The sequence below is a fragment of the Heterodontus francisci genome, chromosome 7 (genome assembly GCF_036365525.1).
Source record: "Heterodontus francisci isolate sHetFra1 chromosome 7, sHetFra1.hap1, whole genome shotgun sequence".
Classification (NCBI taxonomy): Eukaryota; Metazoa; Chordata; class Chondrichthyes; order Heterodontiformes; family Heterodontidae; genus Heterodontus; species Heterodontus francisci.
In genome coordinates, this window is record NC_090377.1 from 17071056 (window position 1) to 17094460 (window position 23405).

The 23405-nt window shown below is 44.8% G+C and overlaps 1 protein-coding gene across 1 annotated transcript in view; it reads right to left on the minus strand.

Moving 5' to 3' along the window:
- slc15a2 (solute carrier family 15 member 2) overlaps nucleotides 1-23405 on the minus strand; it is a 134131-nt gene that overhangs the window by 40695 nt on the left and 70031 nt on the right. Inside the window, exons 10-13 of the mRNA XM_068034852.1 lie at nucleotides 12271-12357; nucleotides 12056-12145; nucleotides 4904-4948; nucleotides 4767-4799 (exon numbers count right to left, since the gene is read on the minus strand). Of these exons, the coding sequence (XP_067890953.1) occupies nucleotides 4767-4799; nucleotides 4904-4948; nucleotides 12056-12145; nucleotides 12271-12357 (255 nt within the window). The remainder of the gene's footprint in view (nucleotides 1-4766; nucleotides 4800-4903; nucleotides 4949-12055; nucleotides 12146-12270; nucleotides 12358-23405) is intronic.

Below are 23405 nucleotides of genomic sequence, written 5' to 3' on the forward strand. Positions count from 1 at the left end.
ACAAATAAAACCACAAGCAAAAGCAATTAGTAGGATTAAGTAACACAGAGACTATTATTTATATATAGAGTCTTACCACACTCTCAGAAACACTTTACTGCAACACTCAGTGGCAATGGTAAATTGTTACCCAAGGTTGGTGGATGCCCAGAGATAGTTTAAGAGGTGAGGATTGTGTGAGGAGGGAAGACCAGAATGTGGGTTTTAATGAGGGGAGGGGGAGAAGTGGGGGGTTTAGGGAGGGGGAGAGGTGGAGGGTTAAAGGAGGGAATTGATGGCCTGTGATTTTTTTTTTTCCCTTTGATTTGAATGGAGGGCAAGTAATGGGCTGGATTGCACAATTTCATGAAACGTGCTCCCAGAACAGGGCCAATTGCAGAATGTTTACGCCTGGACTGTAACTTCAACCGATTGCTTTTTGACAGAAGTGAAAGTGTTACCGATTCAGTCTACCTGACACTTATTGGCATGTCCCTGTGACAAACAAAATTGTGGAGAGACTGGCGAAGCTGGGGTTAAGAGCAGAGGAGGTTCAGGGCAGATTTAATAGAGGTTTAGATTTAGATTTAGAATTTAGAACATTACAGCGCAGTACAGGCCCTTCGGCCCTCGATGTTGCGCCGCCCTGTGAAACCATCTGACCTACACTATTCCATTTTCATCCATGTGTCTATCCAATGTCCACTTAAATGCCCTTAAAGTTGGCGAATCTACTACTGCTGCAGGCAGGGCGTTCCACGCCCTTTCTACTCTCTGAGTAAAGAAACTACCTCTCACATCTGTCCGATATCTATCACCCCTCAACTTGAAGCTATGTCCCCTCGTGTTTGCCATCACCATCCGAGGAAAAAGACGCTCACTATCCACCCTATCTAACCCTCTGATTATCTTATATGTCTCTATTAAGTCACCTCTCCTCCTCCTTCTCTCCAACGAAAACAACCTCAAGTCCCTCAGCCTTTCCTCGTAAGACCTTCCCTCCATACCAGGCAACATCCTAGTAAATCTCCTCTGCACCCTTTCCATAGCTTCCACATCCTTCCTATAATGCGGTGACCAGAACTGCACGCAATACTCCAGGTGCGGTCTCACCAGAGTTTTGTACAGCTGCAGCATGACATCGTGGCTCCGAAACTCGACCCCCCTACTAATAAAAGCTAACACACCATATGCCTTCTTAACAGCCCTATTAACCTGGTTAGCAACCTTCAGGGATTTATGCACCTGGACACCAAGATCTCTCTGTTCATCTACAGTACCAAGAATCCTCCCATTAGCCCAGTACTCTGCATTCCTGTTACTCCTTCCAAAGTGAATCACCTCACACTTTTCCGCATTAAACTCCATTTGCCATCTCTCAGCCCAGCTCTGCAGCCTATCTATGTCTCTCTGTACCCGACAACATCCTTCGGCACTATCCACAACTCCACCGACCTTAGTGTCATCTGCAAATTTACTAACCCACCCTTCTACACCCTCTTCCAGGTCATTTATAAAAATGACAAACAGCAATGGCCCCAAAACAGATCCTTGCGGTACACCACTAGTAACTAAACTCCAGGATGAACATTTGCCATCAACCACCACCCTCTGTCTTCTTTCAGCTAGCCAATTTCTGATCCAAAGCTCTAAATCACCTTCAACCCCATACTTGCGTATTTTCTGCAATAGCCTACCGTGGGGAACCTTATCAAACGCCTTACTGAAATCCATATACACCACATCCACTGCTTTACCCTCATCCACCTGTTTGGTCACCTTCTCGAAAAACTCAATAAGGTTTGTGAGGCACGACCTACCCGTCACAAAACCGTGCTGACTATCTCTAATGTACTTATTCTTTTCAAGATGATTATAAATCCTGTCTCTTATAAACTTTTCCAACATTTTACCCACAACCGAAGTAAGGCTCACAGGTCTCACAGGTGTTCAATATTATGAGTGGTTTTGATAGAAAAGATCAGGAGAAACTGCTTCCATTGGCAGGAGGGTCGGTAAAGCCTGGCTCGGGTATAAAATTAAAACCTGAACCGACAAACAGCAAACCTGAACCTGACCCGGGCCCGAGTCCTTTAATTTTTTAAAATCCCCAACCCGACTTGAGCCCGACACATGCAGTCGGGTTTGGTCGGGTAGCCAGGCTTTACTGTCAGAGTGCGGAGTTCGGACTGCATGTTTCCCGCCTTGACGTCCTGAATGCTCATTTGAAGATTACAAGGCATCACTGTCCACGTCCAGCCTGACCCGACCCGAACCCGAATGCTGGAACCGGAAGAGAGACCTGACCCGAACCCAATACATGTCATCGGGTCTGGTCCGGTTCGGGTCGGGCAGCCACGCTTTAAGGGTCGGTCACCAGAGGACACAGATTTAAGATAATTACCAAAAGAGGGTGGATGAGGAGAATTTTTTTTAATGCAGTGAGTTGTTGTAATATGGAATGTGCTGCCTGAAAGGGTGGTGGAAGCAGATTCAATAGTAACTTTCAAAAGGGAGTTGAATAAATACTTGAAGGGGAACAAACTACAATGCAAAGGGGAAAGTGAAGGGGGGGGTTGGGACTAAGTGGATAGCTATTTCAAAGAGCCATGAAAGGCACAATTGGCCGAATGGCCTCTTTCTGTGCTGTGACAGTCTATAATTTTATGCCTTTGAGTATCACAGAAAGGCCAAGGCAGAGGCTGCACTGTGAATATTAGATTAAGCGGTGATTTGATCGATGAAAGGGAGCAGACAGGGTAGATAGAGAGAAACTATTACTTTTTTATTATTCGCTCCTGGGATGTGGGCGTCGCAGGCTAGGCCAGCATTTATTGCCCATCCCTAATTGCCCTAGAGAAGGTGGTGGTGAGCTGCCTTCTTGAACCGCTGGAGTCCTTGGGGTGTAGGTATACCCACAGTGCTGTTAGGAAGGGAGTTCCAGGATTTTGACCCAGCAACAATGAAGGAACAGCGATATAGTTCCAAGTCAGGATGGTGTGTGGCTTTGAGGGGAACTTGCAGATGGTGGTGTTCCCATGCATTTGTTGCCCTTGTCCTTCTAGGTGGTAGAGGTTGCGGGTTCAGAAGGTGCTGTCTAAGCGGCCTTGGTGCGTTGCTGCAGTGCATCTTATAGATGGAAGGAGTGACTGCTGGTTGGGGAGTCTAGGACTAGGTGACATAACCTAAAAAATGGAGCTAGGTCTTTCAAGAGGGAAGTTAAGAAACACATCTACTCACAAAGGGTGGTAGAAGTTTGAACTCTCTTCTGCAAATGGCAATTGATGCTGAATCAATTGTTTATTTTAGATATGAGATTGCTAGATTTTTGTTAACCAAAGATATTAAGGGATATGAGGCAAAGGCAGGTAAATGGAGTTAGGTCACAGATCAGCCATGATAATGGATGGCAGAAAAGGCTTGAGGGGCTGAATGGGCTCCTTCTGTTCCTATGTTCCTATGACATGCAGCCTTGGTGCTCATCGAAACAGCAAAGATCAGCGAATGTGGGACTAATTTGGACCTAGAAATATGGGAACACCAATCACGGAATCATAGAATGATAGAGCACAGAAGGAGGCCATTCAGCCCATCGTGCCTCTCCTAGCTCTTTGAAAGAGCTATCCAATTAATCCCATTCCCCTCTGCTCTTCCCTGTAGCCCTGCAAATTTCTCCATTTTAAATATTTATCCAGTTCCCTTTTGAAAGTTATTATTGTTGGAGTGAGGACCGCAAGCTGGCATTAGGCTCATTATTTGCATATGCAAAGGGCCTAATGCCTACTTCAGGCATGGGTAAAGGAAACTTCTTGTTTGCCCAAAATGGCACTTCCTGTTGAAAGTTCCCATGCACGTCCTGAGGTCTTAGGACGCTACGTAGTACCTGAAAATCGGGCGCTAGAGGACCAATTCCCTACAGCCCAGGTCTGTACTAAGTTGATCTGAGCTGGTGTGACAATATCGTGCAATCACACAATCTTACTAGGCTGATGGAGGCCATTCAGCCTATCGCATCAGTGCTGGCTCTCTTAAAGATCTATCCACAGTTTACAGGTTGCAATTGCTTCAGTGTCCCTTGGTTAGGGAGCGAAGAAATCAGCTGGGGTCACTGCTCCTGAACATTGCTGGAAGTGCACGGGTGCACATTGGAAGGAGAATAGGTTCGGGTTCTAATCTGATATGGTCTAACCTGGCAGCCAATTTGTGCACAGAAGGATCCCACAAACAGCAATGAAAGTGATCAGTAGTTCATCTTTTTTTAGGTGTGGGATGGGGGATAAGTATTGACCAGGACGCTAGGGATAACTCCCCTGCTCTTGTACCAAATAGATCTTCTAGGTCCAGCTGAGAGGGCAGACGGGACCTTAGTTTCATCCAGAAGACAGCACCTCTGACAGTGCAGTATTCCCTCAGTACTGAGTTTAGAAAGTCAGCCTAATACGTGCTCTACAGTAGGACTTGAACTCACAACCTTCTGGCCTCAGAGGCAAGGGTGCTACCCACTGAACATCTTTCAACACACAATGTCTGCATTCACAGGTGGTGAACAGTCAATAGGGTGAGCTACTGAAATACAGCAATCACCTTGATTAATTCTCAGATTAAGCTGGAGAATTCAGTCTGGTAGGAAATGGGAGAGGAAAACTTGCATAATTTTTTAAAAGTACTTATTGAATATTTATTGCATTGATAGCTCAATCACACCACCAATCAGCAACAGAAACATCTCATTTCCTATTTCCAAACTAACTTTAATTGTCAAGAGTTTAAAATATATTCCATGTTACCTGCATCTGGTCTGGTTGTATGATAAATCCACCCTGAAATATGAGTGTTCAAAATGTTAATGGCAGCATCTAATGAGTAAGATATATTCTATTTAGGATGACAGCGCTGGAAGAGATACTGGTTAGCGTTTACTTACAAAGTTGGCATTCATTCTGGTGGCTTGCAAAGTCCATCGTGATCCCTGGATACAAAGTAACATCATATTATTAATGGTTTTGTATCTTATAACTTTCATCCATACAGTGCCTTTCATGACCGCAGGACATCCCAAAGTGTTTTACAGCCAATGAATTGCTTAGAAGTATAATGACTGCTGTTTTGTTGGAAACAGCAATGAGATAAATGACCAGATAAGCTGTTTTTTCAGTGATGTTGGTTGAGGGACTGATATTGGCCGGAAGACCGGGCAGAACTCACCTGCTCGTCTTACAAATAGTGCCACGGGATCCCTCTGTGAGGGCAGACAGGGCCTCAGTTTAACGTCTCATCTGAAAAGCAGCGCCGCGGACAGCGCAGCACTCCTCAGTCGTGTATTGGGAGTATCAGCCAAGAATCTGTGTTCATCTCACTGGAATGGGGACTTTGAAACCACAACCTATTGACTTGTGAAATCACCGAGTACAATCCCAAGTTTCAATGTTTCCTGTCGTTCCTGTTTTCTCCCCTCCTCTCCTGAAAGGGCCTGACAAGAATGCCTGAAGCAATAGCAGATTTATTAACAACAACCTGCATTTATAAAATGCCCTGAACAAAGTAAAACATTCCAATTTAAGTAAATTACATTATAGCCACCATGACAGGAGAGGGAATACACCACAGGAGGTAATTTACATGGACTGAACCACTGTGCAGCCACCCTACGGCTCTTATGTTTAAAGATCAAATGGTGAAATGGCTACATAATACCATTTGAGGTTGTCAGCTCTGATTGGATATATTCTTGGAAGTTTTGTCACATGATTTCCTGCCACCAACTGGATGATTCTTGACTTTCAGTCAAACAGCCATTTTCCCCATCACCAATATTGTTATAACTAATAAACAGAAGTGTTCAAAGAGACTGAATGTTCATATGATTTTTCTCTCCAATTTTGCTTGAAGCAGTTTTCTGAAGATCAATCATCAATTCCTGGAGACTCCAGAAGGGTTGGCAATCTTAAATTCCTCAGACCTGAAGGTATTCATAGGAACATAGGAGCAGGAGTAGGCCATTCAACCCATCGAGCCTGCTCTGCCATTCAATATGATCATGGTCGATTATCCACTTCAATGCCTTTTTCCCACATTATCCCCATATCCCCCTATGTCATTTATATTTAGAAATCTGTCAATTTCTATGTAATTCCTTTAGTGTTCAAAAATCTGTTGATATCACTCTTGAATATACTCATTGACTGAGCATCCACAGCTCTCTGGGGTAGAGAATTCCAAAAATTCAAAACCCTCTGAGTGAAGGAATTTCTCTTTGTCTCTGCCCTAAATGTCTGACCCCTTCTCCTGAAACCACTACTGTTCATTGTAGACTCTCCATCCGTGGAAACAGGTTGTACACTGAAACAAAGCTCGAGTTATTGCAATGGAACGATACATTGCTGACTGTGTGGATGTCACCTATTGGAAGAGCAGTGGTAATCTTCGCTGTCACATGTATTACTTTATAGATCATTGACTGCTGGTTTCACAGACTAGGTGACACACATCCATACAACACAATCTCTCTGGGTTTCCTCATACAAACTGTCCTCCTTTAAGATGCTCCTTAAAACCTACCTCTTTGACCAAGCCTGTCCTGTTCTTACGTTGCGAGGTGTCAAATTTTGTTTGATTACGCTCCTGTGAAACACCTTAGGATGTTTTACAACGTTAAAGGTGCTATATAAATGCAAATCGTTATTGTTACTCTGCCATGATGGGATAACAGCACTCAAGACGCTCGTTGCCATCCAGCGCAAGGCTGCCCACTTAATCAGCATCCCATCCACTACCTTAAATATTCACTCCCTCCACAACTGCACACAACGGAAAAAGTTTGTACCATTTACAAGAGTGTAGGTCAGATGGTTTCACAGGACGGCGCAACATCGAGGGCCGAAGGGCCTGTACTGCGCTGTAATGTTCTAAAAAAGAAAGATGCACTGCAGCAACTTGCCAAGGCTCCTTTGGCAGCATACTTGCAACCTCTACCACCTAGAAGGACAAGGGCAGCAGACACATGGGAACACCACCAACTGCAAGTTCCCCTCAAAGCTACACACCATTCCTGACTTGAAATTATATCACTGTTCCTTCATCGTTGTTGGGTCAAAGTCCTGGAACTCCCTCCCTAACAGCAGTGTGTGGGTGACTGCAGCAGTTCAAGAAGGCAGCTCACCACCACCTTCTCAAGGGCAGTTAGGGATGGGAAATAAATGCTGGCCTGGCCAGCGACACCCACATCTCAGGAACAAATGAAAAAAAAGACTGTGTTCTGGTTGACCTGCTACTTGGGACAGTGCTGACTATGACGTCACTTGTGATCTCCTGAAAATCTCTCTCAGCCGCCACCACAACATGCCTGGTGTAGCAGCCACATCCACGACAATAGTCGAAAAATTCTTCTTGTCATCACTGCTCTCCTGTTACTCAGGACTCCTGACCGTCTAAGCTGCATGGGCGTGCAGTTGCATAGCAATCTGGAATGCACTGCGCAAGGAACAAACAAGACATGCACCAACAATGTTACCTTTAAGATACAAACATGCTAAGCAATCTTAACGAGACTGTGCAGTGCAACAGTCCACACACAGCAAAGAGAAATTCGAGGGAACATCGCTCCTGACTCTTTCTATATTCACTTATTGCTGGAGTGACCTTTGTGTTTCTTGAGGACTGAGTTGCTGCTTTCTGAATTTTAACAAGGTGTTTCCGAGAACAATTGGCCCTTTTCGACTCAACGTCTTGCCAGCATTCACACACTGGCATAGAGTACTCAGAGCATGAAGCTTTCCCACGCATTACATCACTCCACATACACCAGGTTTTTCTTAAAGCTTCACAAGTGTGATGTAAATAGCTGCAGGCTTTTCTTGTGTGTGTGTGTTTGTGTGTATCTGTGTCTGTGTCTCTGTGCGTGCATCTCTGTGTGTGTGCCTGCATGCATGTGTGTGTGTGTCTGTGTGCACATGTGTGTGTGTGTCCACGCATGTCCACGTGTGTCTGTGTGTATCTGTATGTGCGTCAGTGCGTGCGTGTGTGTGTGTCTGTGTGACTGTGTCTGTGTGCACGTGTGTGTGTGTGTGTGTGTATTGGGGGAGTGGGTGGAGCTACATCACAACAGAGCCAAATTCTAGCAAGGAAGATAATTAAACAACATAGAAGAACCATAAATATGGGCCAATTGGAGTGCTCAGGGATGTGAAAAAGGTCATTGCTTCTTTAAAAACTTACAATGTTCTGGTCTAATAACTTTAGCATGTTTCAAAAGACTTATAAATCTTGGACTCCTTTCAGCTTGGCTTCATCAAGACTTGTAAATGTGATCACTGGAAACCTGTACTACAGTATTAAGTTTTAAACTCGCACATTACTTGCCAGTTTCATTTTGCAACAAAGCAAAATACCTCATTCGGGAAATAATGTCAATTTGTTCCTGTCTGCCTTTCTGTGGGATAAGTCTTGACATTGTGCGGGACTGCAACTCATTTTGCATCGCTCCCCATTGACTTAAACAGAAATGAAAATCAGGAGAAACCCGTAGTACACTCTCTCACAAAGTCAAGTTAGTTAGTGAACATCATTATTCCCTGTAAAATTTGATTTTGCGCGCAGCCAGTTTTTTCAATCCGTGTATCTTTAAATCTTTTTTGCACTACAGCGCACACACGGTATTTAACACAGAACGAGGCCTGTGCGGTACTTTCCAGGCTAATACACGGCCGTGTACATGTGCAGCTCAGCAGGAATGTTGGTCGGCATTCCCTAAAAGCCATTATAGTATAAATTCCCATCAAAATGAATGACATAGAATTTACGGCACAGATTCAGACCATTTGGCCCAACTGGTTTATGTCAGTGTCTACGTTCCACACGAGCCACCTCCCACCTCTCCTCATCTCATCCTATCAACATATCCTTCTGTTCTTTTCTTCCTTGTGTCCTTCTTCCCCTTAAATGCAGGTTGTCAATATCTTTAACAATAAAGAGCTGGAATCTAGGCTGGCGGGGTGAATATTTCACCAGATGAATAAGGCTATTCAGCCTATCTTAACTTATTTTGGCAGAAGGAATAGGGTGATGCAATTATAGACTTAATGGCACAGTTCTAAAGAGTGTGCAGGAACAGAGGGGCCTGGGGTGCATGTGCATCGAAGGTGGCGGGCCATACTGAGAAAGTAGTTAGCAAAGCATATGGGATCTTGGGCTTTATAAATAGAAGTATTGAGTACAAAAGCAGGGAAGTTATTCTGAACATTTACAAAGCTCTGGTTAGGCCCCAACTGAGTATTGCATCCAGTTCTGGTCATCACACTTTAGGAAAGAAGTGAGGGTCCTTGAAAGGGTGCAGAGGAGATTTACCAGAATGGTTCTACAGATGGAGGACTAGGTTAGGTTGGAAAAGCTGGGTTTGTTCTCATTACAGCAAAGAAGATTGAGGGGAGATTTGGTAGAGGTGTACAAAATTATAACAGGCATAGACAAGTTAAACAAGGGCCAGAATTTTACATTGAGGCGGAGGTCCCACCTACCAGCAAAACGTCAGGGACAAGCCTCCCTCCGCCAGGCCTGGAAGGTATGCTGTGTTTTTACATGGCCCAGGCCCTTACTTGATCTCGGGCGGGACTTCAGCCCCTGTGAGACAGGAGGTCCCGCCTTCAAAAGCTGCCGGCCAATCAGCGGATCTGCAGCTCTCCAGTCCCAGCAGCGCCACCGGGAGCAGTGGACACTGCTGGGACTGCACCAAGTGAGAGGAGCAGCAATGGAGGAGGCCCCGGAATTAAGTTAAGTGTAAGGAGCCTCGACGGGGACAATTGGCTGAGGTAGTTGGGGTGGGTGGGTGGGGGGGGGGTCTACTGGGCAGCCTTCTGAGGTGCTGAGCCGCCTGCACCCTGGCCGCTGGTAATATACCAGTAGCGGTGGGAGGAGGCCCTTAAGTGGTTATTAATTGGCCACTGAAGGGCCCTAATTGGCCTTCGGCAGGTGAGCCGTTTGTCACCTCCCTGGCCGTTCATAAAATTGCAGTGGGTCAAGAGGGCCATGAGAACAATCCCCCTACCTCCCACTCAATGTTACACCCCCGCCTTCAGCCCGCTCCTGCGGGGGAGGGGGGGGGGGGGTAAAATTCCGGCCAAGGAAAAACTGTTCCCATTAACTAATGGTCCAAGGACTAGGGGACACAGATTGAAGGTTTTGAGCAAGAGATGCAGGGAGAATGTGGGGAAGAACTTTTTTACACTGTGAGTGGTAATGATATGGAACTCGCTGCCCATAAGGGTAGTGGATGCAGAGACAATCAATGACTTCAAAAGAAAATTGGATGGTCACTTGAAGAAAATAGACGGGCAGGGCTACAGGGCTTGAGCAGGGGAATAGGACTGATTGTATAACTCAGTGGAGAGCTGGCATGGACTCGATGGGCTGAATGGCCTCCTTCTGTGCCGTAAATGACTCTATGACTATCCTTTAAAAAGAGCAACCTACAATTCTCCTATGCACCACCTCCAAAGACTCGATGGCTCGCATCTCCACTTCCAGCGACCCAGGTTCGGTACTGCCTCTGTGAAGTTTGCAAGTTCTCCCTGTGACCGCGTGGGTTTCCGCCAGGTGCTCCGGTTTCCTCCCACAGCCAAAGACTTGCAGGTTGAGAGGTAAATTGGCCATTGTAAATTGCCCCTAGTGTAGGTAGGTGGTAGGAGAATGGTGGGGATGTGGTAGGGAATGTGGGATTAATGTAGGATTAGTATAAATGGTCGGCAATATAAATTGTTGGTCGGCACAGACTCGGTGGGCTGAAGGCTCTGTTTCAGTGCTGTATCTCTCTATGGACTCTATGACTCTACTCTTCCTGGAAATGTATTCAATGTGCTAATTGTCAAACATTTATGGCTGAATTCTCTGGTCCGGTTGAGGTCAGGAACAGAGTCAGATGGGGCTGGCTGGTGTGCTGGTTCCCTGACCCCGCTCCTGGCATTGGCCATTTTGGCCCACGCGGGCTTGGGGCCCAGCAAGGCCGCCTGTCCCCACCAGGTGGGCAGGCAATTAAGCTCGTTCAGAGCCTTGTTAAAGGTAAGTATCGCAGGCCAAGTGGGATTTTCCAGTTGGCTTCCAATTTCCCAACACGGCCGAGGGCAGTTTAACTGCCTGGAGGCAGGTACCTGTGGCAGGCCAAGGTGCCATTGCTCTAGGCAGGCCTACTGATCCTCCCTGCCTATCTAGGTGATGGTGTAGCCAAAGGTCTCCCTGTAGAGGGGCTCCCCTACCCCACAATGGCTGCTTTCTGTATTTTTTATTTTCAATTTTTTTTAAAGGGTCTGAAAGGGGACCTTCTTGTTGAGTCACCCTCTCAGTTACTTACCTTCTACGGCAGCAGGGTGCTCCTCTGAAGCTGGAAGGCATCTGATTGGTCCTCCAGCTTCAAGAGCCCACCTGCCGCCCTTAATTGGACAGGGAATCTGCCCTCCATGACAATTAAGGGAGCATCCTGGTCAAAATTCCAGGTCAGTCACTGTTCTCCCCGCCCCCCCCCCCCCACCACCCCACCCCAGGCGCTGGTTTGGGACACAGAAACAGTTCTGGGTCCTGTTTCCCGCCCCCAAAGTGGAAATTCATCCCATAGAGAAAAGATGAGGAGAAATATTTTTCACTCACAGAGTTGTCAGAGTCTGGAAGGCTGAAAATGTGGTGGAAGCTGATTCCATAAATAATTTTAAACAGGAGTTAGGTGCTCAAGTATTATGGGTGTCTGGGACTACACACAACTGCTCTTTCAATGAGCCAGTGCAGGCATGATGGGCCGAATGGCCTCCTTCTGTGCTGTAAATTTCTATGAAAAATATACTTCCTTCTTGCACTATCTTGGTTTACCCTGAAGTCATGTTCCAAGTTTATCTTCTCTATATCGTCTATTACTGTATACAGGTCTGTAAGTTGTCCCCTCACTGGCCTTCCATTGAGGCAAAAGAGTCCAAGTTTTTCAAATCCACCCTCATAGTTCAGGCTTGTGGAACACAAATTCCTTTCAGACATTGTGCGATAGTTTCAACTTCTCTTAAAGGGCCAGAGGAGCTGATTTTATTTGGAGAAAGTTCTTTACCTGTTGGTCAAAGAGCGCCCAGAACATTGGAAGAGGAAGGTAGAGCAACAGTACTCGGGAAACCATCTTAATTTCTTTAATCAGCTGGCTCTGTAAGAAAATTAAAAACTGAGTAAGAGAATCCTTTATTTTTGTATATATACAGAAATAAAATTATTTCAAAGAAGATGCACATGAAAATATTCAAAGAATTCAATGAAAGAGTTTCACATAACTGAATATCTTTCTCTTGCCCAGTCAAGCCAATGTTCCCTCTTTGGATAATTATTGCCACGGTGTTGCCAACGATTGGCAATCGAAAACTGTAAGAGAAGACAACTCTCTTTAAAACATGGCTGAGTAAATCTCAGAAAAATAGTTACTTATGTGTCAGAATTTTCCCAGTAGCAAATCTTATGTCCTACCAGTCTGCTTCTCCAATTTAATGAATGACTAATCATAGAATCACAGAATGATGCAGCACAGAATGAAGCCATTCGGCCCTTCGTGTCTGTGCTGGCTCTTTGTTGGAGCTGTCTGATTTAGTCCCATGCCCCAGCTTTTTCCCCATAACCCATGCCCTCTTCAACTACATGTCCAATTGACTTCCGGATGTTCCTATGGAATCTGATTTCACTGCCCTTTCAAGTAATGTGTTCCAGAACCTAACAACTCTGTGTGGATAAAAATCTCCTCACTTACTCACTCATTCTTTTGCCAATTATTTTAAATCTGTGATCTGTGGCTACCAACCCACTTGCCAGAGGAAATAGCTTCTCCCTATTTACTCTGTCAAAAAACGCTCATAATTCTGAGCGCCTCTAATAATTCCCACCCCCCCTCCCCCCAGCCTTAACCTTCTCTACTCTAAGGAGAACAATCCCAGCTTTTCCAATCTCTCCACATAACTGAAGTCCTTCATCCCTGGTATCATCCAGGTAAACCACCTCTTGACATTTCTTCCTGAAGTAATTGGACACAATACTCCATCTGAGGGCTAACAAGCATGACTTCCTTGTTTTTGTATACAATGCTTCTATTTAGAAAACTAAGTATCCCATATGGATACCATTATGGATTATATTGCCTCTCCATGTTGTTCCTCCCAAAGTGTATCACTTCAGACTTATCCACAATAAATTAAGTCAGCCATTTGCCTGCCCATTTCACCCGTCTGTCTATGTCCTCCTAAAGTCTGCTTCTATCACGCTCACTCTTTACAATGTTGTCAATTTTTGTATCATCCACAAATTTGAAATTGTACCCAAGTCCAGGTCATTTATCTATAATAAGAAAAGCAATGGTCCTAATACCAGCACTGAGGAAATCCCACTGCATGTTTCTCTCCAATCAGAAAAACATCTGTTCACTACTACTCCCTGCCTCTTATCCCTTAGCCAATTACATACCTGAATTACCACTGTCCCTTTTCCAAATGAGTCTGTTACGTGGTACTTTATCAAATGCCTTTTGAAAGCCCATATATACATCTACTGCACTACCTTCATCGACCCTCTCTGTTACTTCATCAAATAACAATCAGGTTTATCAGACACGATTTGCCTTTAACAAGGAGTCCCTTATTCTTCTCCAATCAGAATTAATTATGTTCTTGGTAATGGACTCTAGTAGTTTTCCTACCGCTGACTTTGATTGGCCTGTAGTTAACATGTTTATCCCTTAGCCTTTTCTTGAACAGGGGTGTAAAAATTTGCAGTTCTCTGATCCTCTGCATCCACTCTGATATCTGAGGAAGATTAACAGGCAGTGTTCAGAGCTTCTTCTATCTCTATCCTAGCTTCCCTCAGCAACCTAGGGTCCCATCTGGACAGGTGACCCGTTTACTTTGAGTGATACCAACCTATTTAGCACCTAATTCTCTCCTTTTTATCCTATCCAATATCCCTACTCCCAACTCCCCCACTCCACCATTAACTTTATCCTCTTCTGTGTGAGCACAAATGCAAAGTATTCATTCATCATGCCCTCTGCCTCCACAAGAAGATTTTCTTTTGGTCACTAATTGGCCCCATCATACCTTCAGCATTAAACTGAAAATCATCATGGATAGCACGTACAGTGACGTGGTCATACCGAAGGTAAAGACTGCTCAGGCAGAAAGGGAATGGCTGACCGCCAGGCAGAGTAGAAGAACTGGGCAGGTAGTGGAGGAGTCTCCTGGGTCCATCTCTCTGTCTAACAGATTTTCCACTTTGCATACTGTTGGGAGAGATTGCTTCTCAGGGGAATGCAACAAGAGCCAAGTCTGTGGCACCACTGGTGGCTCAGCTGCACAGGAGGGAAGGAAAAAGAGTGGAAGAGCCATAGTGATAGGGGATTCTATCGTAAGGGGTACAGATAGGCGTTTCTGTGGCCGCAAACATGACTCCAGGATGGTATGTTGCCTCCTTGGTGCTAGGGTCAAGGATGTCATGGAGAGGCTGCAGGACATTCTGAAGGGGGAGGGTGAACAGTCAGAGGTCGTGGTACACATTGGACATAGATAGAAAGAGGATGAGGTCCTGCAACAAGAATTTAGGGAGCTAGGTAGCAGATTAAAAAGCATGACCTCAAAGGTTGTAATCTCTGGATTACTCCCGGTGCCACATTCTAGTGAGTATAGGAATAGGAGGATAGAGCAGATGAATGCGTGGCTGAGGAGATGGTGTAGGAGGGAGGGCTTTAGTTTCCTGGATCACTGGGTCTGAATCTGGAGAATGTGGGACCTATACATGTTGGACGGGTTGCACCTGAACCAGAATGGGACCAACATCCTTGCTGGGAGGTTTGCTAGTGCTTTTGAGGTGGGTTTAAATTAATTTGGCAGGGGGATGGGATACAGAGTAGAGGTGCAGTAGGAGGTGATGCACAGTCAAATATAAAAGAGAAACTGAGTCAGTCTGGAAGGCAGAGCAAATATAGACCTGTTAAGGCAGAAGTGAAAAATGCAAGGCTGGATTGCATCTATTTTAATGCAAGGAGTCTTACTAGTAAGGCAGATGAATTGCAGGCATTGATTAGCACATGGGAATATGATATTATTGCTATCACAGAGACATGGTTGAGGAAGAGGCAGGAACTGGCTGCTCAATATTCCAGGGTATGGAATCTACAGGCATGACAGGGGAGGGGGTAAAAGAGGAGGTGGCATTGCACTGTTTATCAAGGAGTCAATAACTGCAGTAAGGAGGGATGATATCTTAGAAGGTTCCTCAAATGAGGCCATATGGGTAGAACTTAAAAACAAAAGGGGGGCAATCACTTTGCTGGGAGTGTACTACAGGCCTCCAAACAGTCAGGGAGAGATAGAGGAGCAGATATATAGGCAAATCTCAGAGAGGTGTAAAAATAATAGGGTAATCATAGTAGGGGATTTCAACTTCCCCAATATTAACTGGGATAGTCTTAGTGCAAAAGGCTTAAACCTAGTACGTAGAACGTCTGACAAGAGAAGGGGCAGTACTGGACCTAATCCTAGGGAATGAAGCCAGACAAGTGGTAGAAATGTCAGTGGGGGAGCATTTCGGTGATAGTGACCATACCTCTGTAAGATTTAAGGTACTTATGGAAAAGGACAAAGATGGACCAGAAATAAAGGTACTGAATTGGGGGAAGGCCAATTTTAATATGATAAAACAGGATCTGGCCAAAGTAGACTGGGAGCAGCTACTTGTAGGAAAGTCTACATTGGACCAGTGGGTGTCAGTCAAGAGGAAATAGTGAGAATTTAGAGCCAATGTACCCATTAAGGTGAAGGGTAGGACCAACAAGTCCAGGAACCATGGATGTCAAGGGATAGAGATGATTGGATCAGGAAAAAAAAGGAGGCTTATGGCAGATTCAGAGTGCTGAAAACAGCGGAGGCACAAGAGGAGTATAGAAAGTGTAGGGGGTACTTAAAAAAGTAATTAGGAGAGCGAAGAGGAGGCATGAAAAAACACTGGCAGGCAAGATAAAGGAAAATCCTAAGTCATTTTATAGGTATATTAAGGGCAAGAGAATAACCAGTGAAAGAGTAGGGCCCATTTTGGACCAAAGTGGCAATCTGTGTGTGGAGCCGGAGGACATAGGTGAGGTTTTAAATGATTACTTTTCATCTGTGTTGAGTATGGAGAAGGATGATGTAGGTGTAGAGATCAGGGAGGGGGATTATGATATACTTGAACACATTAGCATTGAAAGGGAGGAAGTATTAGCTGTTTTAACGGGCTTAAAAGTAGATAAATCCCCAGGCCCAGATGAGATGTATCCCAGGTTGTTATGTGAGGCAAGGGAGGAGATAGCAGGGTCTCTGATACAAATTTTCAAATTCTGTCTGGCCACAGGAGTGGTACCAGAGGATTGGAGGACAGCAAATGTGGTACCATTATTCAAGAAGGGTAGTAGGGATAAACTAGGTAATTACAGGCCGGTGAGTCTAACATCAGTGGTTGGGAAACTATTGGAAAAAATTCTGAGGGACAGGATTAATCTCCACTTGGAGAGGCAGGGATTAAACAGGAATAGTCAGCATGGCTTTGTCAGGGGGAGATCATGTCTAACAAACTTGATTGAATTTTTCGAGGCCATGACTAGATGTGTAGATGAGGGTAAAGCAGTTGATGTAGTCTACATGGACTTCAGTAATGCTTTTGATAAGGTCCCACATGGGAAATTGATTAAGAAGGTAAGAGCCCATGGGATCCAGGGTAATTTGGCAAATTGGATCCAAAATTGGCTTAGTGGCAGGAGGCAGAGGGTGATGGTCGAGGGTTGTTTTTGCGAGTGGAAGCCTGTGATCAGTGATGTACCACAGGGATCGGTGCTGGGACCCTTGCTGTTTGTAGTGTATATTAATGATTTAGACGTAAATATAGGAGGTATGATCAGTAAGTTCACAGATGGCACAAAAATTGGTGGTGTCATAAATAGTTAGGAGGAAATCCTTAGATTACAGGACGATATAGATGGGCTGGTAAGATGGGTGGAGCTGTGGCAAATGGAATTTAATCCTGAGAAGTGTGAGGTAATGCATTTTGGGAGGACTAACAAGGCACGGGAATATACAATGGATGGTAGGACCCTCGGAAGTACAGAAGGTCAGAGGGACCTTGGTGTAGTTGTCCATAGATCACTGAAGGCAGCAGCACAGGTAGTTAGGAAGGCATATGGGATACTTGCCTTTACTAGCCAAGGCATAGAATATAAGAGCAGGGGGGTTATGATGGAGCTGTATAATATGCTGGTTCGGCCACAGCTGGAGTACTGTGTACAGTTCTGGTCACCACACTATAGGAAGGATGTGATTGCACTGGAGAGGGTGCAGAGGAGATTCACCAGGATGTTGCCTGGGCTGAAGCATTTCAACTATGAAGAGAGACTGAAAAGGCTAGGGTTGTTTTCCTCAGAGCAGAGAAGGCTGACGGAGGACATGATTGAGGTATACAAAATTATGAGGGGCATTGATAGGTTAGATAGGAAGAAACTTTTTCCCTTAGTGGAGGGATCAATAACCAGGGGGCATAGATTTAGGGTAAGGGGCAGAAGGTTTAGAGGGGGATTTGAGGAAAAACCTTTTCACCCAGTGAGTGGTTGGAATCTGGAATGCACTGCCTGAAGAGGTGGTAGAGGCAGGAACCCTCACAACATTTAAGAAGTATTTAGATTAGCACTTGAAGTGCCGTAGCATACAAGGCGACAGGCCAAGTGCTGGAAAATGGGATTAGAACAGTTAGGTGCTTGATGGCCGGTACAGACACGATGGGTCAAAAGGTCTATTTCTGTGCTGTATAACTCTAGGACTCTAAATTGTACTTTCTTCCTGCCCACTCTTCCCTTAATTTTCTATTTTCCCCATTTTTCTCTGTTCTGATAATGTTTTATTTTTAATTTCAATCTTGCTACTTAATCTTAACTGACCCACTATTGCCATTATTTTAAAAAAAAACTCTCTTTAAAATCATTTGATTACTTTTTTCTTCTGCTTCAAACAACTTCCATAAGATTGCTGTTTGATTGGCCGGAAGAAATGGTCTTAAAGGCTGTCATTTTATCCGACGTGAAGCTCAACGATTGAATCATAACTAAAACCATGTAAAAATGCAAGGAGCTATGAAGGGCCAGCAAAGCAGAAACAGGATTCGGCCCATTGTGCGCACTTTGTTCACCATTGAAGCTCTTTATCATTTGATGCCAGTTCCTCATCCTTTCACCATGTAGTTTAACACCTTTATTTCTCAAATCAATATTTATCTCCCTTTGTAATCTCTTCAATTGATTCTGTATCTATGACCTCCCTGGGACAGTGTGTTCCACATTTTCTTTATGTCCCTGGAACTCTCTCTTTTCCAGTCAAAGAATTTGTTAAATATGCAGCAAAATGAACTAACTGCAAACATAACAAGATGTGAATGGAGCTTTACCTATTTCAAATGCTTCTAATCAGTGACTCTGTGACTACGTGGCACTGTTGGATAACTTCTTCCTACCGGTAATGTTGTCAGCAAAGTCAAAGAACACATTGCACTCAGACCAGTGTAAACTTTCAGATGAGGCGTTAAACCAAGACCCCGTCTGTCCTCTCAGATGGACGTAAAAGATTGCATGGCACTATTTTGAAGAAAAGCAGGGGAGTTCTCGCCTGTGTCCTGGCCAATACTTATCCCCCAACCAACTAAAGAACAAAGATGATCTGCTCATTATCTCCTTGCTATTTGCTTTGCGACAAATTAGTTGCCAGATTTCCTACTTTACAACAGCGACTACATTTCAGAAGCACTTCACTGGCTGTAAACCGCTTTGGGACGCCCTGAGGTCAAAAAAGATGCTATATAAATACAAATCTTTCTTTCTATCAACGGTCAAGTGTTCCAGAGCAATGGAATGGGAATGAATGCAGGTTTGAGCGCTGTTGTGTTCAATGCCTCATCTGTGCCACAGCAAGCAGAGGGGCTTTGAGTTGATGGTGTGGTGATTCTTTACAGGGACAGGGCAGGGGCAATTAGAGGGGAGACTTGTGCCTTGGCAATCCCTGATACACAAATCTTTGTTGGTGGCAGGACCAGTTGATAAGGCTGGTAAAAAAGCATGTGGAATACTTGGCTTTATAAATAGAGTACAAAAGTTACACCAAACCTTCAGCAATCACTGGGTAGGCCAAAGCCAAAGTATTGTGTCCAGTTCTAGGGAGAATGTTAAAATCTTGGAGAGGATGCAGAGGAGATTTACTAGAATGCTACCAAGAAAGAAGTACTTCAGTGGAGAGACTGGCCCTATATTCTCTTGAGTTTAGAAGAATGAGAGGTGATCTCATTGAAGCATACAAAATTCTTACAGGGTTCAACAAGGTTGATGCAGGAGGGATGTTTCCCCTGGTTGAGGGGTCTAGGACCAGGGGGCACAGTCTCAGAATGAGAGGTAGACCATTTAGGACTGAGATGAGGAGGAAGTTCTTCACACAAAAGGTGGTGAATCTTTGGAATTCTCAACCCAGAGAGCAGTGGAGGCTCAGTCATGGAGTATATTCAAGACAGAGATCAATGTATTTCCAGATATTAAAGATATCAAGGGAAATGGGGATAGTGTGAGAAAATGGCATTGAGGTATATCTAGTTAACCGGTAAAGCAGGCTCGAGGGGCTGAAGAGCCTACTCCTGCTCCTATTTCCTATGTTCCTAAGCTGGGACTGTTCTCTTTAGAGCAGGCAAGGTCAAAGGAAGATTTAATAGAGGTTTTCAAAATTATGAGAGGTTTTGATCGAATAAACAGGGAGAAGCTGGTTCCACTGGAAGACGCAGATTTAAGATAATAGGCAAAATAAACAGAGGGAGGGGAGATGAGGAAATTTTCTTTTTTACACAGCCAGTTGTTGTGATCTGGAATGCGCTGCCTGAAAGGGTGGTGGAAGCAGATTCAATAGGAACTTTCAAAAGAGAATTGGATATGTACTTGCAGGGTTAAGGGCAAAGAGCAGGGATCATGGGTCTAATCGGATAGGTCTTCAATGAGCCAGCACAGGCACGATGGGAAGAGTGACCTCCTTTTGTGCTGTATTTTTATGATTCTCTAACCTTCTGCGAATTAGTTACAAAAGACAGGAGGATGGCCTAGTGACCAGTCACTTAGTTGCAAGGTGCCACATGGATGAAGAAGAAATGGGGAGGAGAGGGAGAAGTTGTTGAGAAAATTGTTTCCAAGGGGGAAGATTAAAATTTTCCAGGAAATGTCCTGGAGGCTTGTGATCTGCACGTGGTGCAGAACCAGGATCTGAAACTGACAGAGGAAATGAAAATATCGAGAAGTGCAAACCTAGACTGTGTGGCTTTTACAGAGACATCTTTTTTTAATTTATTATTTAGAGATACAGCACTGAAACAGGCCCTTCGGCCCATTGAGTCTGTGCCGACCAAGAACCACACATTTATACTAACCCTACAGTAATCCCATATTCCCTACCACCTACCTACACTAGGGGCAATTTACAATGGCCAATTTACCTATCACCTGCAAGTCTTTGGCGGTGGGAGGAAACCAGAGCACCCGGCGAAAAGCCACACGGTCACAGGGAGAACTTGCAAAATCCACACAGGCAGTACCCAGAATTGAACCCGGGTCCCCGGAGCTGTGAGGCTGCAGTGTTAACCACTGCGCCACTGTGCCGCCCCTCACTACCTCACTACAGCCCACAAAATATCCATGAACATAAAGATTCTATCGTTGGAAACTCTCTACGGAATTTGAGGGGAAGGGGAGATAGAGGATCAATTAATATCATTTGGTGGCCCAATGGGAGTGGGGAAAGTGTGGGGGTTTGGGATTAACTGAATTGCTCTTTTAAAGAGCTGGTGCAGACTTGAGGGGCCGAATGGCCTCCTTCTGTGCTGTACTAAAGAAAGAACAAAGAACAAAGAAAAATTACAGCACAGGAACAGGCCCTTCGGCCCTCCAAGCCTGCGCCGATCCAGATCCTCTATCTAAACATGTCGCCTATTTTCTAAGGGTCTGTATCTCTTTGCTTCCTGCCCATTCATGTATCTGTCTAGATACATCTTAAAAGACGCTATCGTGCCCGCGTCTACAACCTCCACTGGCAACACGTTCCAGGCACCCACCACCCTCTGCGTAAAGAACTTTCCACGCATATCCCCCCTAAACTTTTCCCCTGTCACTTTGAACTCGTGACCTCCAGTAATTGAATCCCCCACTCTGGGAAAAAGCTTCTTGCTATCCACCCTGTCTATACCTCTCATGATTTTGTACACCTCAATCAGGTCCCCCCTCAACCTCCGTCTTTCTAATGAAAATAATCCTAATCTGCTCAACCTCTCTTCATAGCTAGCGCCCTCCATACCAGGCAACATCCTGGTGAACTTCCTCTGCACCCTCTCCAAAGCATCTACATCCTTTTGGTAATGTGGCGACCAGAACTGCACGCAGTATTCCAAATGTGGCCGAACCAAAGTCTTATACAACTGTAACATGACCTGCCAACCCTTGTACTCAATACCCCGTCCGATGAAGGAAAGCATGCTGTATGCCTTCTTGACCACTCTATTGACCTGCGTTGCCACCTTCAGGGAACAATGGACCTGAACACCCAAATCTCTCTGTACATCAATTTTCCCGAGGACTTTTCCATTTACTGTATAGTTCACTCTTGAATTGGATCTTCCAAAATGCATCAACTCGCATTTGCCCTGATTGAACTCCATCTGCCATTTCTCTGCCCAACTCTCCAATCTATCTATATTCTGCTGTATTCTCTGACAGTCCCCTTCACTATCTGCTACTCCACCAATCTTAGTGTCGTCTGCAAACTTGCTAATCAGACTACCTATACTTTCCTCCAAATCATTTATGTATATCACAAACAACAGTGGTCCCAGCACGGATCCCTGTGGAACACCACTGGTCACACGTCTCCATTTTGAGAAACTCCCTTCCACTGCTACTCTCTGTCTCCTGTTGCCCAGCCAGTTCTTTATCCATCTAGCTAGTACACCCTGGACCCCATGCGACTTCACTTTCTCCATCAGCCTACCATGGGAAACCTTATCAAACGCCTTACTGAAGTCCATGTATATGACATCTACAGCCCTTCCCTCATCAATCAACTTTGTCACTTCCTCAAAGAATTCTATTAAGTTGGTAAGACATGACCTTCCCTGCACAAAACCATGTTGCCTATCACTGATAAGCCCATTTTCTTCCAAATGGGAATAGATCCTATCCCTCAGTATCTTCTCCAGCAGCTTCCCTACCACTGACGTCAGGCTCACCGGTCTATAATTACCTGGATTTTCCCTGCTACCCTTCTTAAACAAGGGGACAACATTAGCAATTCTCCAGTCCTCCGGGACCTCACCCGTGTTTAAGGATGCTGCAAAGACATCTGTTAAGGCCCCAGCTATTTCCTCTCTCGCTTCCCACAGTAACCTGGGATAGAGTAATCAAACATCTGTCCCTAACCTCAACATCCGTCATGTCACTCTCCTCGGTGAATACTGATGCAAAGTACTCGTTTAGAATCTCACCCATTTTCTCTAACTCCACGCATAACTTTCCTCCTTTGTCCTTGAGTGGATCAATCCTTTCTCTAGTTACCCTCTTGCTCCTTATATATGAATAAAAGGCTTTGGGATTTTCCTTAACCCTGTTTGCTAAAGATATTTCATGACCCCTTTTAACCCTCTTAATTCCTCGTTTCAGATTGGTCCTACATTCCCGATATTCTTTCAAAGCTTCGTCTTTCTTCAGCCTCCTAGACCTTATGTATGCTTCCTTTTTCCTCTTAGCTAGTCTCACAATTTCACCTGTCAACCATGGTTCCTTAATCTTGCCATTTCTATCCCTCATTTTCACAGGAACATGTCTCTCCTGCACGCTAATCAACCTCTCTTTAAAAGCCTCCCACATATCAAATGTGGATTTACCTTCAAACAGGTTCTCCCAATCTACATTCCCCAGCTCCTGCCGAATTTTGGTATAGTTGGCCTTCCCCCAATTTAGCACTCTTCCTTTGGGACCACTCTCGTCTTTGTCCATGAGTATTCTAAAACTTACGGTATTGTGATCACTATTGCCAAAGTAGTTCCCTACTGAAACTTCAACCACCTGGCCAGGCTCATTCCCCAACACCAGGTCCAGTATGGCCCCTTCCCGAGTTGGACTATTTACATACTGCTCTAGAAAACCCTCCTGGATGCTCCTTACAAATTCTGCTCCATCTAGACCTCTAACACTAAGTGAATCCCAGTCAATGTTGGGAAAATTAAAATCTCCTATCACCACCACCCTGTTGCTCCTACATCTTTCCATAATACTGTTCTATTATTGTAAGAGTTGGGATACCAATGTCCATATATCACCTGTTTAACAGAATTATTAACAGTAA